The sequence below is a fragment of the Parambassis ranga genome, chromosome 22, assembly GCF_900634625.1.
Source record: "Parambassis ranga chromosome 22, fParRan2.1, whole genome shotgun sequence".
Lineage (NCBI taxonomy): Eukaryota > Metazoa > Chordata > Actinopteri > Ambassidae > Parambassis > Parambassis ranga.
The window spans coordinates 3,441,223-3,458,616 of NC_041042.1; the positions used below are offsets into that span (position 1 = coordinate 3,441,223).

General features: G+C 41.8%; 1 protein-coding gene across 1 annotated transcript; it reads right to left on the reverse strand.

Annotated features, from left to right (window-relative positions):
- Positions 1–1,565: 1,565 nt before the first annotated feature.
- On the reverse strand, positions 1,566–13,168 carry LOC114427155 (otoferlin). Its single transcript, XM_028395003.1, has 41 exons — positions 13,123–13,168; positions 12,753–12,879; positions 12,623–12,677; positions 12,413–12,544; positions 12,269–12,331; positions 12,090–12,174; positions 11,853–12,012; positions 11,576–11,762; positions 11,313–11,499; positions 10,998–11,221; positions 10,625–10,733; positions 10,360–10,537; positions 10,164–10,284; positions 9,989–10,089; positions 9,830–9,920; positions 9,630–9,746; positions 9,394–9,546; positions 9,107–9,296; positions 8,898–9,022; positions 8,687–8,821; positions 7,760–7,921; positions 7,568–7,687; positions 7,340–7,501; positions 7,084–7,246; positions 6,939–7,012; positions 6,796–6,831; positions 6,192–6,314; positions 6,028–6,094; positions 4,823–4,911; positions 4,602–4,739; positions 4,372–4,503; positions 4,150–4,277; positions 3,900–4,070; positions 3,648–3,808; positions 3,420–3,562; positions 3,237–3,325; positions 3,058–3,156; positions 2,726–2,967; positions 2,453–2,631; positions 2,271–2,371; positions 1,566–1,746 (listed from the first exon to the last, which is right to left on the reverse strand). Exons 1-41 carry the CDS (start codon positions 13,166–13,168, stop codon positions 1,566–1,568), a joined length of 5,346 nt encoding a protein of 1,781 aa, XP_028250804.1.
- Between the last annotated feature and the right edge of the window lie 4,226 nt (positions 13,169–17,394).

Here is a 17,394-nt window from a genome sequence, read left to right on the forward strand (position 1 = left end):
TCACCATGTATCCAGGCATGTTGTAGAGGAAGAGAGCCAAGATGGCGAGGATCAGGAGAGCAGTGACGATCTTGATGGTCAGCCACCTGTACTGGTCACACACCAGGTGCTTCGCAGCCTTCAGAGGGATGAGGAACCAGAGCAGAGCTATGTCTGGACGGCTGGTGGAACGCAGAGAGAGAACAGATGTAAACAAACCTGATCATTAATCCATGATGAAATGTTTTCTATTGATTACCTCTGTATCTATCTATGTTATGTGTATTTAATGGTAACTTTTCACTTATTTGATGTTTACATTTGTTTAGATTTGGTTTATTTTTCTTTATTCACCAACTGGTGTAGTACAAAACCAAAAATTAACTTAATTTAGTAACATCTTATTTTATGTTTAGTGTGTTTTATTTGTTATTTTATATCCTGTGTAAAAAAGAGTTAAAGTCAGAAAGAAAAAGGAAAAAGTAATAATCAGACCCCTGACACCTAAAATGTAAAAAATAAACTTCATATTACCACCAAGCTTAAAGACTTAAAGCAACACTACGGAGTTTTACAGCCCCCAAACTGTGGTCAATAGATTGCTGGCACCTCCGTCTTTGATACAGTCCATCTGGCAATAGGAAACTACAAAGACTACAAAAATACTACTTTACGGCATACGTCACAAGTCGTGGCTGAAGCTGTGAATAAAGCTAAGATAAAGCTAATAAAGTGTTAAAAGTGAGTGATGAATCCATACTTTAAATCACACAAACTGAGCATGCGCACAACCTATAGGTACGGCGTCTGTTGGAGTCCAGACAGAGCGCGAACATAAACATTCACTGAAAATGATGTCAATAAAGTAAAGGACACGTCTGAGGAGACGAATAAAAGAAAAAGGGAGCGCGATAAACAAGAACTGGAACAAGGATTAATATAAAGTCGAGGAGTGATGGTGACCTGACGCTGTTACTGCTGGAACATGTGAGTAAAGTTGATTGCTAGCTAACAGGAAGCTAACATGTTAGCTAATTGAGGTTAGCTCTGATGACATGTTTAGCACACAGCTCCAGCTTTGAAGGGGTTTTTGCCGGAGAGCTTGGCCGCTAGACTGACAAATGTGCGTGTAGAAAAGTTTTACGACAGGTGTATTAGACAATAGCGTTCATCAGACTGTAGGGGGACCCCGCGAGCAATTCCTCTAAATCCTCCATAAGTGTTGCTTTAAAGCTTCTGTTGGTTGTAGTTTTATTTTTGTTTTCAATTCTGAATTAACCCGGATGTCACACTTCCTGTTGCCCATCTTCATCAACTGTCTGGCTACATTGGTCACATTTTCACTGATCATATCTCTGTCAGAGCTTCTGTAGTTTTCTCTAATTTCTTTGCACCACAAGTGTTTTTCTGTCATCTTGACACAGGCGTGTCTGAGCATTTTTACTCCTCTGCAGTACTTGTTTTTTCTAATTTTTTTGTAATCTTTAAATTGTTATGATTGAACAAAAAAGAGCAGACAGAACGTTTGGAAGAGAGAGCGTCTAAAGTCTGGTTAGTGAAACTGCTGGAACCTTCTGCAGAAGTGTCTAAGCTCCCAGCATTTTCTTGACCATGTAACCAGGCATGTTGTAGAGGAAAAGAGCCAGCATAGCCAGCAGCAGGAGAGCAGTGACAATCTTGATGGTCAGCCACTTGTACTGGTTGCAGACCAACTGTTTTATGGCTTTGAAGGGAGTGAGGAACCACAGTAGGCTGGTGTCTGGACGGCTGGAAGGACAGAAATGTGCATGTTGAGTAAAACAGACTTTTACTAGTGTTACTAAGTCAAATATTTAAATGCTGCCATTACTGAAACAATGATAAAAGCAAGAGCAAGACAGAGAAATAAAAATCATGACAGGGTGGAAATGCATAAAAGATAAAGAACAGGAACTTACCCTGGACAGTGAGAAGATCCTATGGTTTAAGTCCAGAGCTTGGCAGAAGTACATTTGTTTCTCATTTAATATATGATTTTGTTTTGATGCAAAATTTATGCTTTTTATGTTTGTTTAACCTTTGTTTTAAATGGCTGATTTATCATTTTATTTAGTAATTAATTTATGATACTTTTATGTATTAATTTGAACCACTTTGTTTTTACTTGTCACTTTGAGTCAAGCTGGACTTTCAAGTTTTAAATGTGCACCTGTGTGTATGTAGGATGGATAAATGAAGAAGCCAAAGAATAAAGTGAACCATGTTACTCAGAAAACATGGAACAGTATTGGGGGGGACCCCCTCTTTCATACTTGGGTTTCTCCAGCGGCTCTGGTTCGTTGCGTCCTTCACCAGCTGGGCTTTTCTCTGCTTCCTCTCCAGTCAGAAGGTGCAGCTCTGCTTCCACTTTACCCTGAAAAGGATAGATAGATACTTCAAACCATTAGTACTGTGCCATAGAATCAGCTGTAGGCCTATTTTTTTTTTTACCCACCGTCAGCTCAAACTCATCCTCTTCATTTCTGGCCACAAACGGCCACCAGCCTTTGATCCTCTTCTGTTTAAAGATGGAGACTGTGGGCATCTCTGCTTCATTTGTCACCATCTCTATGGTGCACTGCTTAGCAGTCTTTGCACCACGTGGGAAACGGTTGAGGTCCAGCTCAATTGCACCTATAATAAAAAAAAAAAACAGCAAACATGTACTGACAAGGTGGAAAATGACAAAAAAAACACTGATTCATGCCAGGTAAATAATGATAAATACCCAGGAAGTCATCTGCTGAGAAATGATCAGCGTCCCACACTTGCAGATTGAGTCGAGCAGGGATCTTGTACTCAGTCTCATCCCAGGCAAACATGGACTCTTTTTTTGAGATAACAATCTTCTCCTCAGCCATAAGGTAGTCGAAGGGATACACGAAGCGCCAGTTGAAGTTTCCCTCTCCGGTGATGGAGTGGTAGTGGACGTCAGTGTCCTGTTTGTCCTCCTGCTGCCCTTTCAACCAGCTGTAACAACAAAATCAAAAAGTGATTTTTGTTTTGTTTTTTGTTTTATGTTTCTAAACTGTGTGCAGAAACACATTGAGACATCTTTACCCTCGAACAAATATGTCACTGGATTTCTCTCCAGTGAAGATGTCATCGTCCTCCAGGACGACTTCATCTGTGTTCCAGATGATCACCCTCAGCTCAAACCTACACACAAAGGGCCAGATTCATAATGAAACACCGATCTGTGTGATGATCTGCTGATTGATGCTGCAAGCTGCTCATACTTCTTTGGTTTTCTTGGTGAAATGTCAAGTGCAGGACCAGGTGCAGTCATGTCCTTGGGGAACATGTCCACCCACATCTCAATTCTTCCCTAAACACAATTAAAAACCAAGAAAACAGTGTGCAACAAAGCAACAGAAAACAATCTGAACGACACTGCCGTTCACTGTAGTACGCGGACATACTTGCTCAATTCCTGCTTTGTCCGGGTGGAGCAGTGGTCTGGTCTCCACGTGTTCTGGGATGAGTTTACAGCCGACTCTTGGGATCTCCTCCCAGTGCCTCAGCACGGTCAGCGCGAGGTGTTCATCTGTCTGCTTCTTCAGACCTGACAACCATCGCCACACACATTTGTGAATTTACAAATCAACACTCACAGTTTGTTAATGGAGCAGGAAAGAGTTTTAAAATACCGTTTTCATCCTCTAGCTCAGTTGGTGCCATGAAGACACGGTTCTCCACCTTCACTCTCCCCCCGGGGCCGTAGTGAGGTCCATCCAGCTTCCCGTCCTTGCAGAGCTTTGCCAGGATTTGTGTGGGTTTCAACGGGTCCCGCCAGACATTGTAACCATGGCTACAGAAAATTCAGCAAAGTAAGTAATTTGTACAGTATAAAAATGTAGTTTATTATGTGTCCACAGGGACTTTAGTCTTTGAAAACGTACATGGCGTAGTTGCACGTGATGCCACATGTTGCTCTGTGTTTACTGTAGAAACGGTTCTCAAGATCGATTTTGGTTTCCCCGATCAGATCATCAGTTCCCACAAGGTCCCAGTCGTAAATTGACACCGTTAGTGTGGAGTCCATCGGGAATGTGGCCTCAATGTCGAAAGATCTGATCACATAAGAAATATAGATATTATCTAAAATATGTATAAACCAGTAAAAGCTGGTTTTGGAGCTGGTTTACTTACTTGCCAAACAACGGGTTCAGCTGTTTTGAGATGTAGTTCTCTTTGTCTTTGATCTCTGTTTTTCCCAGTCTGATTGCAATGTAAGGGTCAGCTTTCCCATTTATGTCTGCTGGGTGCAGGTCAGTTGCCTGTAAAAAAAAACAAAACAAAAAAACCCAGTGTTGTCATTGTGATAATCACAAAGAACCTCCCTGTAACAGAGGAGAAATCAGATCAGCTTACTCTGATGACATAAATGCGGACAAGCACGTTGATGGGATCGTTGTGAGGAATGTTCTGAAACATTCCCATCGTTGAGTCGAAGTTCATTTCTCTGGACATGTCATCTGACACTTTGTACATGCACAATGAGCCCTGCAATGACAAAAAATGGAGATAATTCAAAAACCTTGGAGAACATGTCACCAAAGTTTTTAATACGTTTAGTTAGTTTTTGTTTCTGTGTGTCGAACCTTGAATTTTCCAACAATCCTGTCCTCGTCTGTCACGTTCTGGTCGTCATCATCACCACCTTTCCCTCTGAAGAGGTTAAAGCTATGCAGCCAGTCCTCAAAGTTTTCAAATTCACTCTCCAGCTCCTTTGGATACACCTTGATTGAGAGCACAAAAGACAATTAAAAGACAGAAATCATATTTTGCAAATCATGCACAACTCTCTGAGTTTGCTTTTCACCTTCAGCTCATCCAGCTTTGGCTTCTTCTTCTCCAGTGGATCAGCAGCCGGCTTCTTCTTTTCCTTCTTTCCCCTCCCTTTCTTGGTGCCTTTCACAGGAGATTCATCAGGTTTGATATCTGAGTACAGGTTAGCAGTGAGGGTGGAGGGAAAAGGGGATGGGAGTGGGAATGAGGGAGCAGAGCACTCGAGACATGAATTCCACATGAAAGTTGCCAAAACCAGCTTTTACTGTAAACAGCAAGCATGCCATTGAATTGTATACTGCTGAGTATACAGTTCAGTGGGGATACTTGATGATGTGACAGGATCCTCCAGGCAGGCAGCTGTGGAAAGCCATGCACTTTAGGTCTAGTCACTAAAACTAATGCTTATTATGTCATCAAAATCGGTCTTCCATAGTTTTTTATTTACTGCCTTGTTATTGACAACTTTCATGGCCAGCATACTGCTAATATGCACATATGGGAATGAAAAAGCAGGTCTTCCACAAGTGGAAATTTAGATTCATGTCTGCATCTACATGGAGGAATTCTCCGGCTACCAACGCAATGAACTTCAGTATTGCACTGTAGAAGAAAACAGCAGAGTTTAGTGAGCTTATATAAAAACACAACATGGACGTGCATAGATAAAATGTTCTTGGAGATCTATTGTACTAGTAAAAGTAGCAGAAATGTGCATAATCAAAGAAAAGTATTATCATCTGATTTTTATCATCATCTGAAGTTAAACTTAAAACTACAGTGCGGAATGTTTGTCTCCCCCTTCTGGCAGTGAGTGGAACTATGAAGTGTTGACATGGTAGATTACATTTTTGGAACACTGTCATATTTTATTGCCTGAATATAAACCCATGATGTAGAATTTGGCTTTGCAGTCTATTCATTTTGTTTTTAGACTGTAAATCTTTAAACACAGAGAGTCTTTTTCTTTGTTGGAGTAATGTTTTTTAGATGCTTTGTAGGTTTTCTACCAGACTTCTATTGCTACAGCCTATTTCTGCTTCTGGTCTGCTCCTCTAAAACATAATTATTGTGTGACCATCGACCTCGAATAAGCAGATTGAGGCTGATGCTGATAGGTTAAATCAGCACTGTGATGATAATTTATGTACAAACGTTCCACAGTGTAGCTTTAAAACATCACAGTTCTTGCAGACACAAGCGACTATAATCAATCACCACATCTGGTTTTACCTCCACCATCTGTGATGTCCATGTCATCTCTGTCTCCTGAGTCTGACAGAGCTGCCTCTTGAGCCTTGAGTATCTGAAAAAAGGAGGAGGAGAAGGAGGTTATTTCTCAGGAGTACTCAATATGATAAAAGTGGTTCTCAGTGTTTTGGACGATGACATCTGTTTCTCACCTCTGTCAAAGTTTCAATGGAGGCAAAATATTTGGACCACCAGTCCAGCATGCTCTCATCCAGCTCCTCCTCTTCAGGGTCTTCCCCCTTCTTCCTCTTCTTTTTATTTCCCTTGTCATCATCCTTTTTTAAAAAGAAATTGTCAGTATAAGGATTTCAGATTAAATCCTTTAGGCCCCGTTCACACTGGAGAAAGTCATTCCAGCTAGAGTAGGATTGAGCCCTGACAGCCTTTAAGCTGGATGCGTTCAGACCTATTTTCAAATCTGGCTAGCACACACTTGTGTCCGCACTCAATCTGGCTTCATCCAGCGTGTTTGCTGTTCTCCAAACCACTAGGTGGCGCCTTGTAATATGGCTAATAATGTGGCTAGCCAGATTCGCTAGCCACATTTGCGTTCACACCTGAGCCACATTTGAGCCAATCCTGCTAGATCCACCTCTCGTGGGTGGATCTAGTCGGCTTGAAATCAAACTGGATTCAGCCGGATTGGAGGTGTTCACACTCGGAAAAAACACATCTGGATTGATCTGGATGCGGCCAAACATTTTTTTCCCCAGTGTGAACAGGGCCTTAGTTAGACATTCACAGAGACAACAACACTCTGCTTACCTCAACTTTAACTACAGCGTCAGAGCCCTAAGACAGGACAACCGATTGTTAAGAAGTGAAATCATGTGACATAAAACATGTAATTATTGTCTCAGTGGCAGTTGATTTTACATTCCAGGTCTTAGGAGACTTACAGAGTCTAGTTTGACCACAGTCTCCATTTTCTTATAAGAAGGCTCAGGTTCCATGTTGACAACAATAATTTCCTCTGAAAGATAAAGAGGTCATTCATTGACACATTCTGCTCTTTATCAATAAAATCCAGGTCATAGTCTGTACCTGTGGTGGAATAGTTGTTGGCCTGCTTGTCCGCCCCCCTGTAGATGAACTTTCTCAGAGTGGTCACAGCGTTTGAGCCAACCAAAGTGTATCGACCGAACGCTCTGCAGTCCACCACTCGAATATTTAGCGGCGGGTGAAGCAACTCGTTCTCAGGCAAATCCTGATAAACAAAAAGATCCAGAGTATGTTTCTTTAAACAATTACAGGAATAAGTACAGGTACATGGTGTTCTTTAGACAGTGAAATACAGTACCACTTCAAACCACTTGACAAGAGTGCTGAAGTTGGGGTTTTTCCTGTAGTTGGGGATGACGGTGGACTGGACTCCCTTTCCAGCACATTCAATGTCCACACGAGGTCGATCCACCTGAGCGAGGTTCACCCTCTTCAGATCTCTCAAGCCCCAGAACAAAACCTAAAGAAAAAGATTCTTATTACTGCCAGTTATATTACACATTACACCTTTAGTCACAGTCTTTACCTCGATCCTGTACTTGCTGAGCACCGGTCTAATCCCCAGTGGCACAGGCAGGATTGGGCCACGGTCCATATCTGATGGACCATCTATTGGAGGAAGGTCAGCTTTTCCATTGGGGCCAATCTAAACAAAAGATACAAAGAATTACAACTTGGAACATGACCTCAGATGGTGTCAATGGTCTGACAAGCTAACCTGCAGCAGTTCAAAGGCTGCCAGCATTTCTCCAGCGGTGCAGTTTCCACGGTAGATCTGATAGTACTCCAGCTGCGGAGGGAAGCGCGGGGGACCGTAATGCTCGTCAGCCATCTTGACCACAGGCTTAGCAAAGGTTCGACCCATGAAGTCAGCTTTACCCTGCAAAGCACAGGGACATACAGTGAGACATACATTCTGGTTTGAATAGAAAAGAACTGTGACCTACCATGTCTGATATACCACCAAAAAAGGCTGATTGTGGTGCATTCCTGTATGCAGAGAGAAACATGGCTCGAGACGCACATGTTTCCAGATTAAAAAGGACCGAAAACAAAAATAAACATAAGCAAGATTCCTGAAATAACCAGTGAACTGCAAAACAGATAATATCAAAACATTATTGATTGTTGCTTCTAAAATAAATATAAATCTTTCTTGCAGTTAGTGGTTATGAAGAGTCCAAAGTCGCTGCTGGCCACATCCAGAAAACACAAAATTTCACTTTCAAGGAATGCAACAGGGATAAGTTGATCTGTCTGATCTTCATGGACATGGTCTTATTCCTCTTGCATGCCTTTCCATAACAATCTATTCTGCACACATTGCAGTGCTGCTACAGTACGTCAAGCCAATCCACACTCTACTTATCCAAAAGGGTCATCCAAAACAACGGTGTTATTGTCAGGAGCAAATATAAAATTGTCAGTCAGCAAATATGTCAGGTTGCACATAAATCATCTTATTTTAAAACACAACATTCAGGTTGTAATCACATGCTGGTCTTTAAGCAACATGTTTACTCTTACATTTCCAGTGAATGACAGCCAGACTGTTAAATTATTAGGTTGATAAAGATGAAGGAGCATGATAAGACATTCAAGCTGTATACAAATGGAAACCCTGAGGCGTCTCCATTTCCCTTACCACTGTATCTTGATCATAGAGTTCAATGACGATAATCGGAGGATCATCTCTCAGCTCAGTGGCCTCTCCAAACAACTCCACATTCTCAAAAACCAACAGCTGGTCCCACGTTGGGCAGAGAGTCTCAGCCAGCACCTGCAGAAAACAAAAATATGTAACATGATCCTGAAACTTCCAAAGAGTGCATCATATTCACTGTGTGTTTAATCACCTCTGTGACCTGACTTTGTGTTGAGAAGAAGACTCTTGCAAATGGATCAGACAGACCGGTGCTGTCAGCGGCAAACAGGCTGCGGGCCTGGTACATATGGACTCTCAGCTGGAAGATCTGTTTCACTGCAGAGATAGACAAACAGTGGATGTCACATTAAGTGTGTGGCACATGCAAGAAGAAATATTGGAACTGGATGTTGGTCTTACTCATATAGGTGAGGCTGATGGGAGGCGAGGATGGCAGGCCAGGTCCTTTGCACAGCTTATTTTCGTCAAACCCATTGGGCAGGCCACTCAGGTACTCTTTGCGCTGCCTGGTTAGACCCAGCCACAGGTAGATCTCTAACTTGGACTGTACCGTCCAGCCAGCAGGTCCAAAACCCTTCTTACCAGGAATCTTTATAAGAGGAAACATCACAGAGCGATGTCACGATATCTGTGTTTTTTGGCCTGGACTTGTAACTCTCACAACCTTGAGAATTAAGCTTTCTCACCCTGAGGAAGATTGTTTTGACTTTGCCGCAGTCCTTTCCCCTTTCTTCATCCGTGTTAGAGAACAAGATGTCTTTGGATGGGACGCGTGCATAAGCAATCCGCTTGCCATTGCTTATCATCCAAATGAAAACATCTGGAACGCTGTGCTGAGGCTGCAATAAGAGAACACATTGAAACATCAACTCCACAATGTTACCTGCAGGCTGTTTGAATCAACAGGTTTTGTAAATCCTACTTCATCAGCCAGGAAGCGCAGCCTCGAGAGGAAGTTCTGAGCCAGTTTTATTTTATCTCTCACTGTGCTTTTCTTCACCTGGGACCTCATAGTCTTTGCTTGCTGACCGATGCTTTCCTAAAATCAGAGGGGAGGTTAGCATTAAGCAGGAAAATGTAGATCAATATTTATAATTTTGTAAGTAAAAAAAATGGATGTACCACTTCTGCCATGCATAGCTTCAGTCTCTCCCTGTCGAGTTTGGTTCTGCCCGACTGATTCTCATCCTTGTTTGCCAAGGAAAGGAACTGACTAAAAGTATTGGAGCATGGTCAGTGTGATTTTTTTCAATGTTTTAGGTGAACTTTGTAAATACTGACCTGCATCCTTGGCTGAGTTCCTCAAGGACACCTCTAAGCCTGCGCTCAGGGTAGGCCTTCTCTGTTTTGATGATCTCCTGCACATCATTCAGTCCATCCTCCTGTAAAAGCAACATCATAATAATTACTTTAGTGTCCTTTGTACAGTTACTCACTTATTAATCAACAAACTTGCCAGTTTTTCTGCGATGTTGTCTATAATGTTGGCATTGTACAGTCTCCTCCTCTGATCCTGCCACCAGCTCTTGATGTAGATACACGGCTTCCTCTCAAAATATGGCAGATGGAAGTAGTACCTGTGGATTAAAAAGAGAATTATACCTCAGACCTTTACGATAAGCAGGTTGCGTTTGCACTTTTATTGCTCTGACCGGTCAGTGATGACAGGTTTCATGGGTGGTGTTGTTGCCACTGAAGTCAGGTCTCCGTCGTCATCCATCTCCTCCTCACTGGAGTTGTGGATCAGTTCAGTTTCTGCTTCGTCAGCATCCCCTTTCTTGCCCTTCGTCTTTGGTCTGCCGACACCATCAATCTCATTTCCATAGTAACCTGTTATTGGCGACAGTGTTATTTTTCCCATCATGAAAGGTGCTTGTATTTACTGAAAGTCTAATATATATGAATAAGGTAGAACACCTATGGTGACTTCAAAGTTGATGGGCTTATCACCAATCTTTCTGTCAATCATTGTGGCTTCCAGGAAGGACCCAAAGAGGAAAAACTCCTCCACCTTCCCAGTAGCTGTCTGTTAAAGCAAATAAACAGAAAGTATCTCAACATGAGCCACCACTCCTTCCATCATGCCACTGCACACAGCTAAAGCTGTAGTGTGACTTACATTGTCTACAAACAAAAAGAAGCCACATTAATGCAAACGGCTATTAATAATGCACCAGGTGGGCTAAATTAGGACTATTAATAATTCACAATCGCCTGCAGCACAATGACCTGTCAGCAGGAGTAACAATTGGCTTCCTCTACATGGCTGCCCATCCGGACAGGGACCCACCTCTGAGATGTTGGGCACCCCCTCCATCTGCACCTCTGTGGAGCAGGTAATGTCAGGTGAGGAGGGGTCCAGGATCTCCACACCCAGGCTGATGAGCAGACGGGCCCTGAAGGACACCCCCTCCCCGAGGCCCTCATTCAGCTCCTGGTACTCGTCCATTAGGGTGTAGGTGCGAGTGGAGCCGTACATGTTGACCCAGGCTGGTCCCAGTGTTGGAAGGAAGCCTGGGGAATAAAGGATAAAATGTATTTAATAAGATTATCTGCAGATCAATGAGACAATCAAAAAGATTAATGTCTTCAAACCATAAATCACCTTTGTCCCCATCGTTGGAGATCTTCTGCAGGTCTAAGAAGTGTGTTCCTATAGCAACATCATTCACTTTGTCAGAGTCACGTATCTGGATCTTCATGCGGTTGCACAGCGGAGGAAACATTTCTGTGAAAACGATTTGTTCGTTCCATATCGGCTCATAGCAGCTCTTCTGAACAGATGTTTTCCCCTAAAACCACACATGACAATTAATATTTTGACCTGGCAGAGAGCGATGATTATTTCTGCCCTCTGTTGGGTCTCACCTTCTGCCCAGCAAACTGTACTTGGACATATGGATCGACCAGGTCTTTGTTTTCTCCTATAAAGGCCTTTTTGACGTTGGCCATGATGCTGGTGTTCATTCTTGGGAGTCCTTCAGCTCTGTAGATCTTCAGGTAATAACGAGCCCACTGCCGCTCTGCAGGGACCCCCTCTGGTATCAAAAGATTGCTAAAACACAAGTGTATTATTTTTAAACAAAAAATTATCTGTATTAAATATTAGTAGTAGATTTATCTACAGATGTATTGATTTATCTACCCCTCTATGTCATCCTCATCAGACTCATTGGCTTTGTGTGGAGTTTTTATGGTGTCCCCTTTAGCCACGACTGCAATGTCGCATTTAACGTAGCCTTTGCCCCCGGCTGTGATGTCATCAGGGTCAGACAGCAGAGCCCATTTGTGGTAAAACTGATGCTCTGCAGGACCGCAATAAAGACACAATAATTGAAATAAATGTAACGGATTGACAAATCTGGTTCCATTGATTGCTTACCAGGCTGTGAGTAAATTGTGCCAACATCCATTTTAAACGTTCCAACCAGCGTTCCACTCCGCAGAAGGTTTTTGGAGTGGATAACCTAAACAATTGGTTCAAGGCAATTAAATGTTGCAAGATAACATACTTGTTATCGATCAGCTTTAGGTTGCAACGTTAGGAGCAAAATAACTTACAGATACTTTTAGGATTTTGTCAAACATGACATCTGGAGGCACATGGAAGTCGAAGACAAAATACTGGAAGAGTGGAAGAGTTTGTGATGATACTGAAAGTCAAATGTTGTATTTTTGTTGAGACATTGCAGAATATTGACTCACTTCGTTGTAGTATGGGCAGTTGGTGGATTCCTTCATCGAGGTGTACTTCTTATCATCTCCAATCTCCACACACACCATGGGATCCATGTTCAGTCCCACCAACTGTCTGGCTTCAATCACTGTCACACTCACCTGAAATGAAATCATAAAATATGTCTGACACTGTCACCATTACAAAGACAATAATGTTACATCACTTGGTACCCTTACTTGGTAATCTACTGGTCTTCCTGAACTGGGCTCCATCTTGATGTCTGGCTTTGACCTGCAGAGTGAAATCCACGTGAGCCACAACAATTATAAGTGTTTCAAAGGCAGCCATCAACTGAAGAGTTCTTGCCTCTTATTGGACACATTGGTGGTGACCGCTGTGACTGAGGCCAGTGAGATAGTGTCAGGGTCTTGGCCTCCTCTCATGAACATGCCCTGGCGGTCCAGGTTTTCAGTCTCCAAGATAGCCGGCTCATCTGGAGGTCATATTAGAGACAAACAATGAGGACAAAACAGGTGCAATGATCAATATATTTGAGTCTGTAGCTGTATTGGTACATAGATGTTCCAGTAAGCTATGACACTGTAAATTACTGGGCAACAACAAGGATAAAATATGGCAGCAGCTGCTGCATTTGTAATTTGGCACATTCGTTTGATGGGTTGTGTAACATCAGCCTGGATTTTCTCCCATCTATCCCTCCTAGAGAAGCTGATACCTCCGTTCCTGTCCTCCTTGTGTCCACGGTGCTTACTGCGCTTCATGGTTCAAATTCTTGACGTGCTCTGTGAAAGAAATTTGAAGTTATTTACACTTTCAAAGAGCAACTGGCACTGTCAACTAAAGAAGTTAACACACAAACCCTTCTTTCTCCAACCTGTTGCAGACAGAATGAGGCCAACAGCTAACTGCTCTCAAGAAACCAATTGGAAAATGCCTAAATAATTAACAGCACTGAAATCATTTATTTAAATCTAAAACATAAATATTAGTGTCATGACAGCACATGCAGTGCAGCATGCATGCTATTATTTTAAAAGGGGTGTCGGTGTGCCACCACACCCTGGTTTTAAGCCTTTAAAGAGGCCTTTCAATTATTCAAATCAGCTGACCTTAATACATCAATTAAAGGGGATACATTTCACATGCACTGTGAAAATAATACACTTAAAATAATTAATCTGCAGTATTTCATCTGAACAGTGGCTTCACCATGTGTGCACAGTAACAGTTATTATTAATACAGCTTGTTCATTAAGAGCATGTTTTGCAGATGACATTTTAATTTTGTTACACAAATGAAAATTATGCTCCATATATTGTGAAGATGTTAGACATGGAACTTAGTCAAAACCAATAGATTAAAAAAATTAAAGACTTTTATGAGTTCAAGTGTTGTAAAGGAAAGAAAATTCTCAGAAATGTATGTGTACAGCTGCCAATATATCTGAAGTATCTAAAAAAAAAATTAGCAGAACAAATAAAAGTCATCAAAGTCTCCCTTCTCAAAGAAAGTCTTTCAATTAAAGTGCATGACATTGAGGCCTAAATGCTAAAGTTTACTTGTTGCATCTGATCTCTGTGTTGCTAAGGATTTTAAATAATCTGATTATACTCACCATGCAAGGGAAAAAAATGATTCTCTTGTGTCCTTTTTAAGAGGCTTCTGTCTGGAAATCACCTCCTGAATGTCTCTCTTTTTCCCCCCTGAGAATCAGAGGAAGACTAGATAAACATTTTAGACATTTACGCTGCACTAAGAAGTAAAGTTGCACAGAAAAGAGTTAGGTTTGTCCAAGTCTGAAGTTGGGGAGGAGTGATGTGATACACCAATGAATAGTGCATGAGTGTTGAACCCGAGACCGGCAACTATAACTAGGGACTGCTGAGGGACGTCACCGTGAGCAGACACCTGCCAATCCACAGCCTCCAAGAGATATGTGTGCAAAGCAAATTATGCAAAAACAAATGGTGCTATACACCAGAAACACACATTCAGGTTTTCACATTAACAACTGTAGTGTTGATTCTGCACTATGGAGCTCCAAATGGTGCATAATAGTAAACACATACAAAGGTCTAGATGCAGCGTTTCAATGGCTTTTGGACATTATTGTGGATGAAGTCAGAGATGCATCAAAACAAAACATCTCCTGGAAAAACATAAAAATGTATTCACATCAGGTAATCAATATATTGTCTTGTTACAAGTGATAGAATTTCGTGGAAGTAAACAAAATGTCAGCCCAGCCAAATTGGAAGAACGCTCCTTTTAAATCATTAATTAGGTGCTGCTCCAAACTGGGTCTTGGGGCAGACACTCTGTCTTTTGTTGCAGAGTCACCAAATGGTGTCAAATCCTGTTTGTAATGCCTTAAGTTTCAAATTTGTTCCTAACAATATAAAAATTGACCTAATTTTTTTTTAGTCACATGATTGATAATAACATGAATAAGGCTATTTACTTGATCAAATAAGGAAAACTGTGTGTCTGAAACAAAAATCTAATGCTTCACAGCAGAGGCATGCTTACACAACTTCTATTGAATGTTGAAGTACAACTCATCATCTCATCAATTACACATACAGCTGGTCTGTAAACCATACGTCAAAGTCTAAAGTTGCTGGTATCCGATGAAACAAGGCTCTGAATTATTCACGTGGCCCAGTCAGTGTTGCATGTGGCATCCTCATTATGTGAAGGTATCGCTCTTCACAACAAAAGAAATAGATTTTGCTTAGAGGGAATAATAAGGAAACATGTCGTCATTGTTAACAGATTGAAGGAAAACGCCTTATGTTTTAACCCTTGTTTTAAGAAAATGTACCGGCTTTGTTCACATATATAAACAAATATTTAAATGTTAAATAAATGTGCATCAAACAAAAACATGCCTTTTTTGGCCTTATGCAACTGTTTCTTTTGCTTTACCAAGAACTGTAACAGATACATGCTTTTGCCTGCAGCTGGAAGTGTGTGCAAGTCTCTGTGACATCGACCTGGCCACTCTGTTGAGGGATTCTGCTGTTAATTACATGATTCAATACCAGCTAAGAGGGGTTGAGGAGATGTCCTACTTCCTCCAGGATAGCCGGTAACCATGTCACCAATCGTGCAAAGTTACCGCTTGCCCCTGTAGTCTAAAATACTAACCTTGCTCTCTGATGGCTGCTGTCATCGTGCTCGGCTTTAAACACACTGTACATCAGCTGCCAAACCAGGATGACGGCATGGATAAAGATAAAAATATGCTACAAAACTCTAGTTTCTTTTACATTAGAGGCTCTTGTGAGAGATGATGCATACACCTGTGTGGGATTATTAATATAGGTGCATATTTATATAACACTTATGAATATGCATGAGCAAGCAACCAAGCCCTTAAACTGACACCTATGACAATGTCGTCTAGGATGAACCACAGAATGACTTGATACCAGCCGTGCAATCTTATCCCATGTAGGTCCAGTGACCAAAGGCCTTCTGTGGCTGTTGGTTGTAGACTGGTTATCAACATCTTATTTGTGCTTCAGTGACTCTGTGGGCACACCACCTGACTGTGGTGTTGTGTGTCATTATGGCACATTTCAGACCAGGGGTTTGGCAAGCTGCAGCAGTGAAACACAGCCAGAGGGCATTGTTGGCTGTGGTGTCAAGCAGGGGCATTGTGGTAGCTGGTGAGCACGTAGGTCCCAGATGGATCTGACCTCAAGTAACCCCTGAAGTGGCAACTCAGAGTTGGATTATTATTGGTTAATTAGTGGTTTATCAACACCATTACATCCCTTAAGCTGTACACATGTCAGGTTGCCATATGTCAATTAATTTAACTCTTGCAGAGCAGCTTTAGAGGACAGTTAAATTGAAATATGTATGTTCTTAGATGAGCTGTTTGCAGGTATGATTTATTGCTTGAGCAAAGTGCCGGGAAAATTCAGAATAGACTTTAAAATTCACCTAAGGCCTTAAATGGACTAGCTCCACTATTCCTGCAGGATCTGATCCCAATAGAACACTCAGATCAGAATGCAGGTTTACTTGTAATACCTAGAATTCATCAAAGTAGAATGGGAGGACGAGCCTTTATCTTTCAGGCACCGCTACTATGGAACCAGTTGCCAACCTGGGCTTGAGAGGCCAACACCACCTCCACCTTTAAGACCAGACTTAAAACATTTCTGTTTAGTAAGACGTATACTGTAGTTAGCCTCAAACATAGTGTGTAGGGCTTATAGGTATAGATACAGTCACTTGTTGACATGCAGCCACAGGCTTTTTAATCTTTATCATAGCTATTCTGCTGTAGGCCAACAATGCCATGGGACACAAACATGATCCACTGAGCAGTTCCTCCACAACACCGCCACCATCTCTATTCCCCCACCTCCTCTCCTCTCCTTCCTCTCCCCTCCTCTGATCTCATCAGGCCAACTTATGATCTATTGTTTTACATCACTGTGTCCAGTCTTCTGTGTAGTTTTATGTCTCTCTTTCATCCTCTCTGTCCTGTCTACCTCTTCTTCTCCTCCTTTACTCGGCATCTATCAGCATCAGCAGGATGGTTCCTCCTTGTGAGATCTGATCTGGTTAAGGTTTCTTCCTATTAAAATTGAGTTTTTCCTACAACTGTCTGTTGTAAAAGGTATAAATAAGATTGAAATCTGATCTGAAATGGCAATAAGATTTCCATCTAGGGTGTTCTCCCTATGCCTGTGGGGGTTTTCTTGGGTGCATGTGAGGTTAACTGGTGGCTATAAAGTACAGTAGCCATAGGTGTGGGTGTGACCCATTTTCTGTGAACAAATGAAAACTTTAGTCCTGACTGATTTTTAAAGATTAAAGAAAACGACTTCAGTATGATGAAGGATTGCACTAAAGTCAGCTTATGTGACTGTAGCTTCTGCATGTTCTCTGTAAAGAAACACCTCCATCTAGTGGTCTGACTGCATCACTCATGAAAAGGGAATTATGGGTAAAAAAAAAGAGAGA

Bases quoted from the DNA above. Each gene is read 5' to 3' on its own strand.
- LOC114427155 (XM_028395003.1), bottom strand. From the start codon at position 13,168: ATGAAGCGCAGTAAGCACCGTGGACACAAGGAGGACAGGAACGGAG. The intron at 12,175-12,268 runs GTAAGTTATTTT...CCAATTGTTTAG, and splicing joins ACAAAATCCTAAAAGTATCT to GTTATCCACTCCAAAAACCT. The intron at 4,504-4,601 runs GTTCGACACACA...TTGTCATTGCAG, and splicing joins GGATTGTTGGAAAATTCAAG to GGCTCATTGTGCATGTACAA.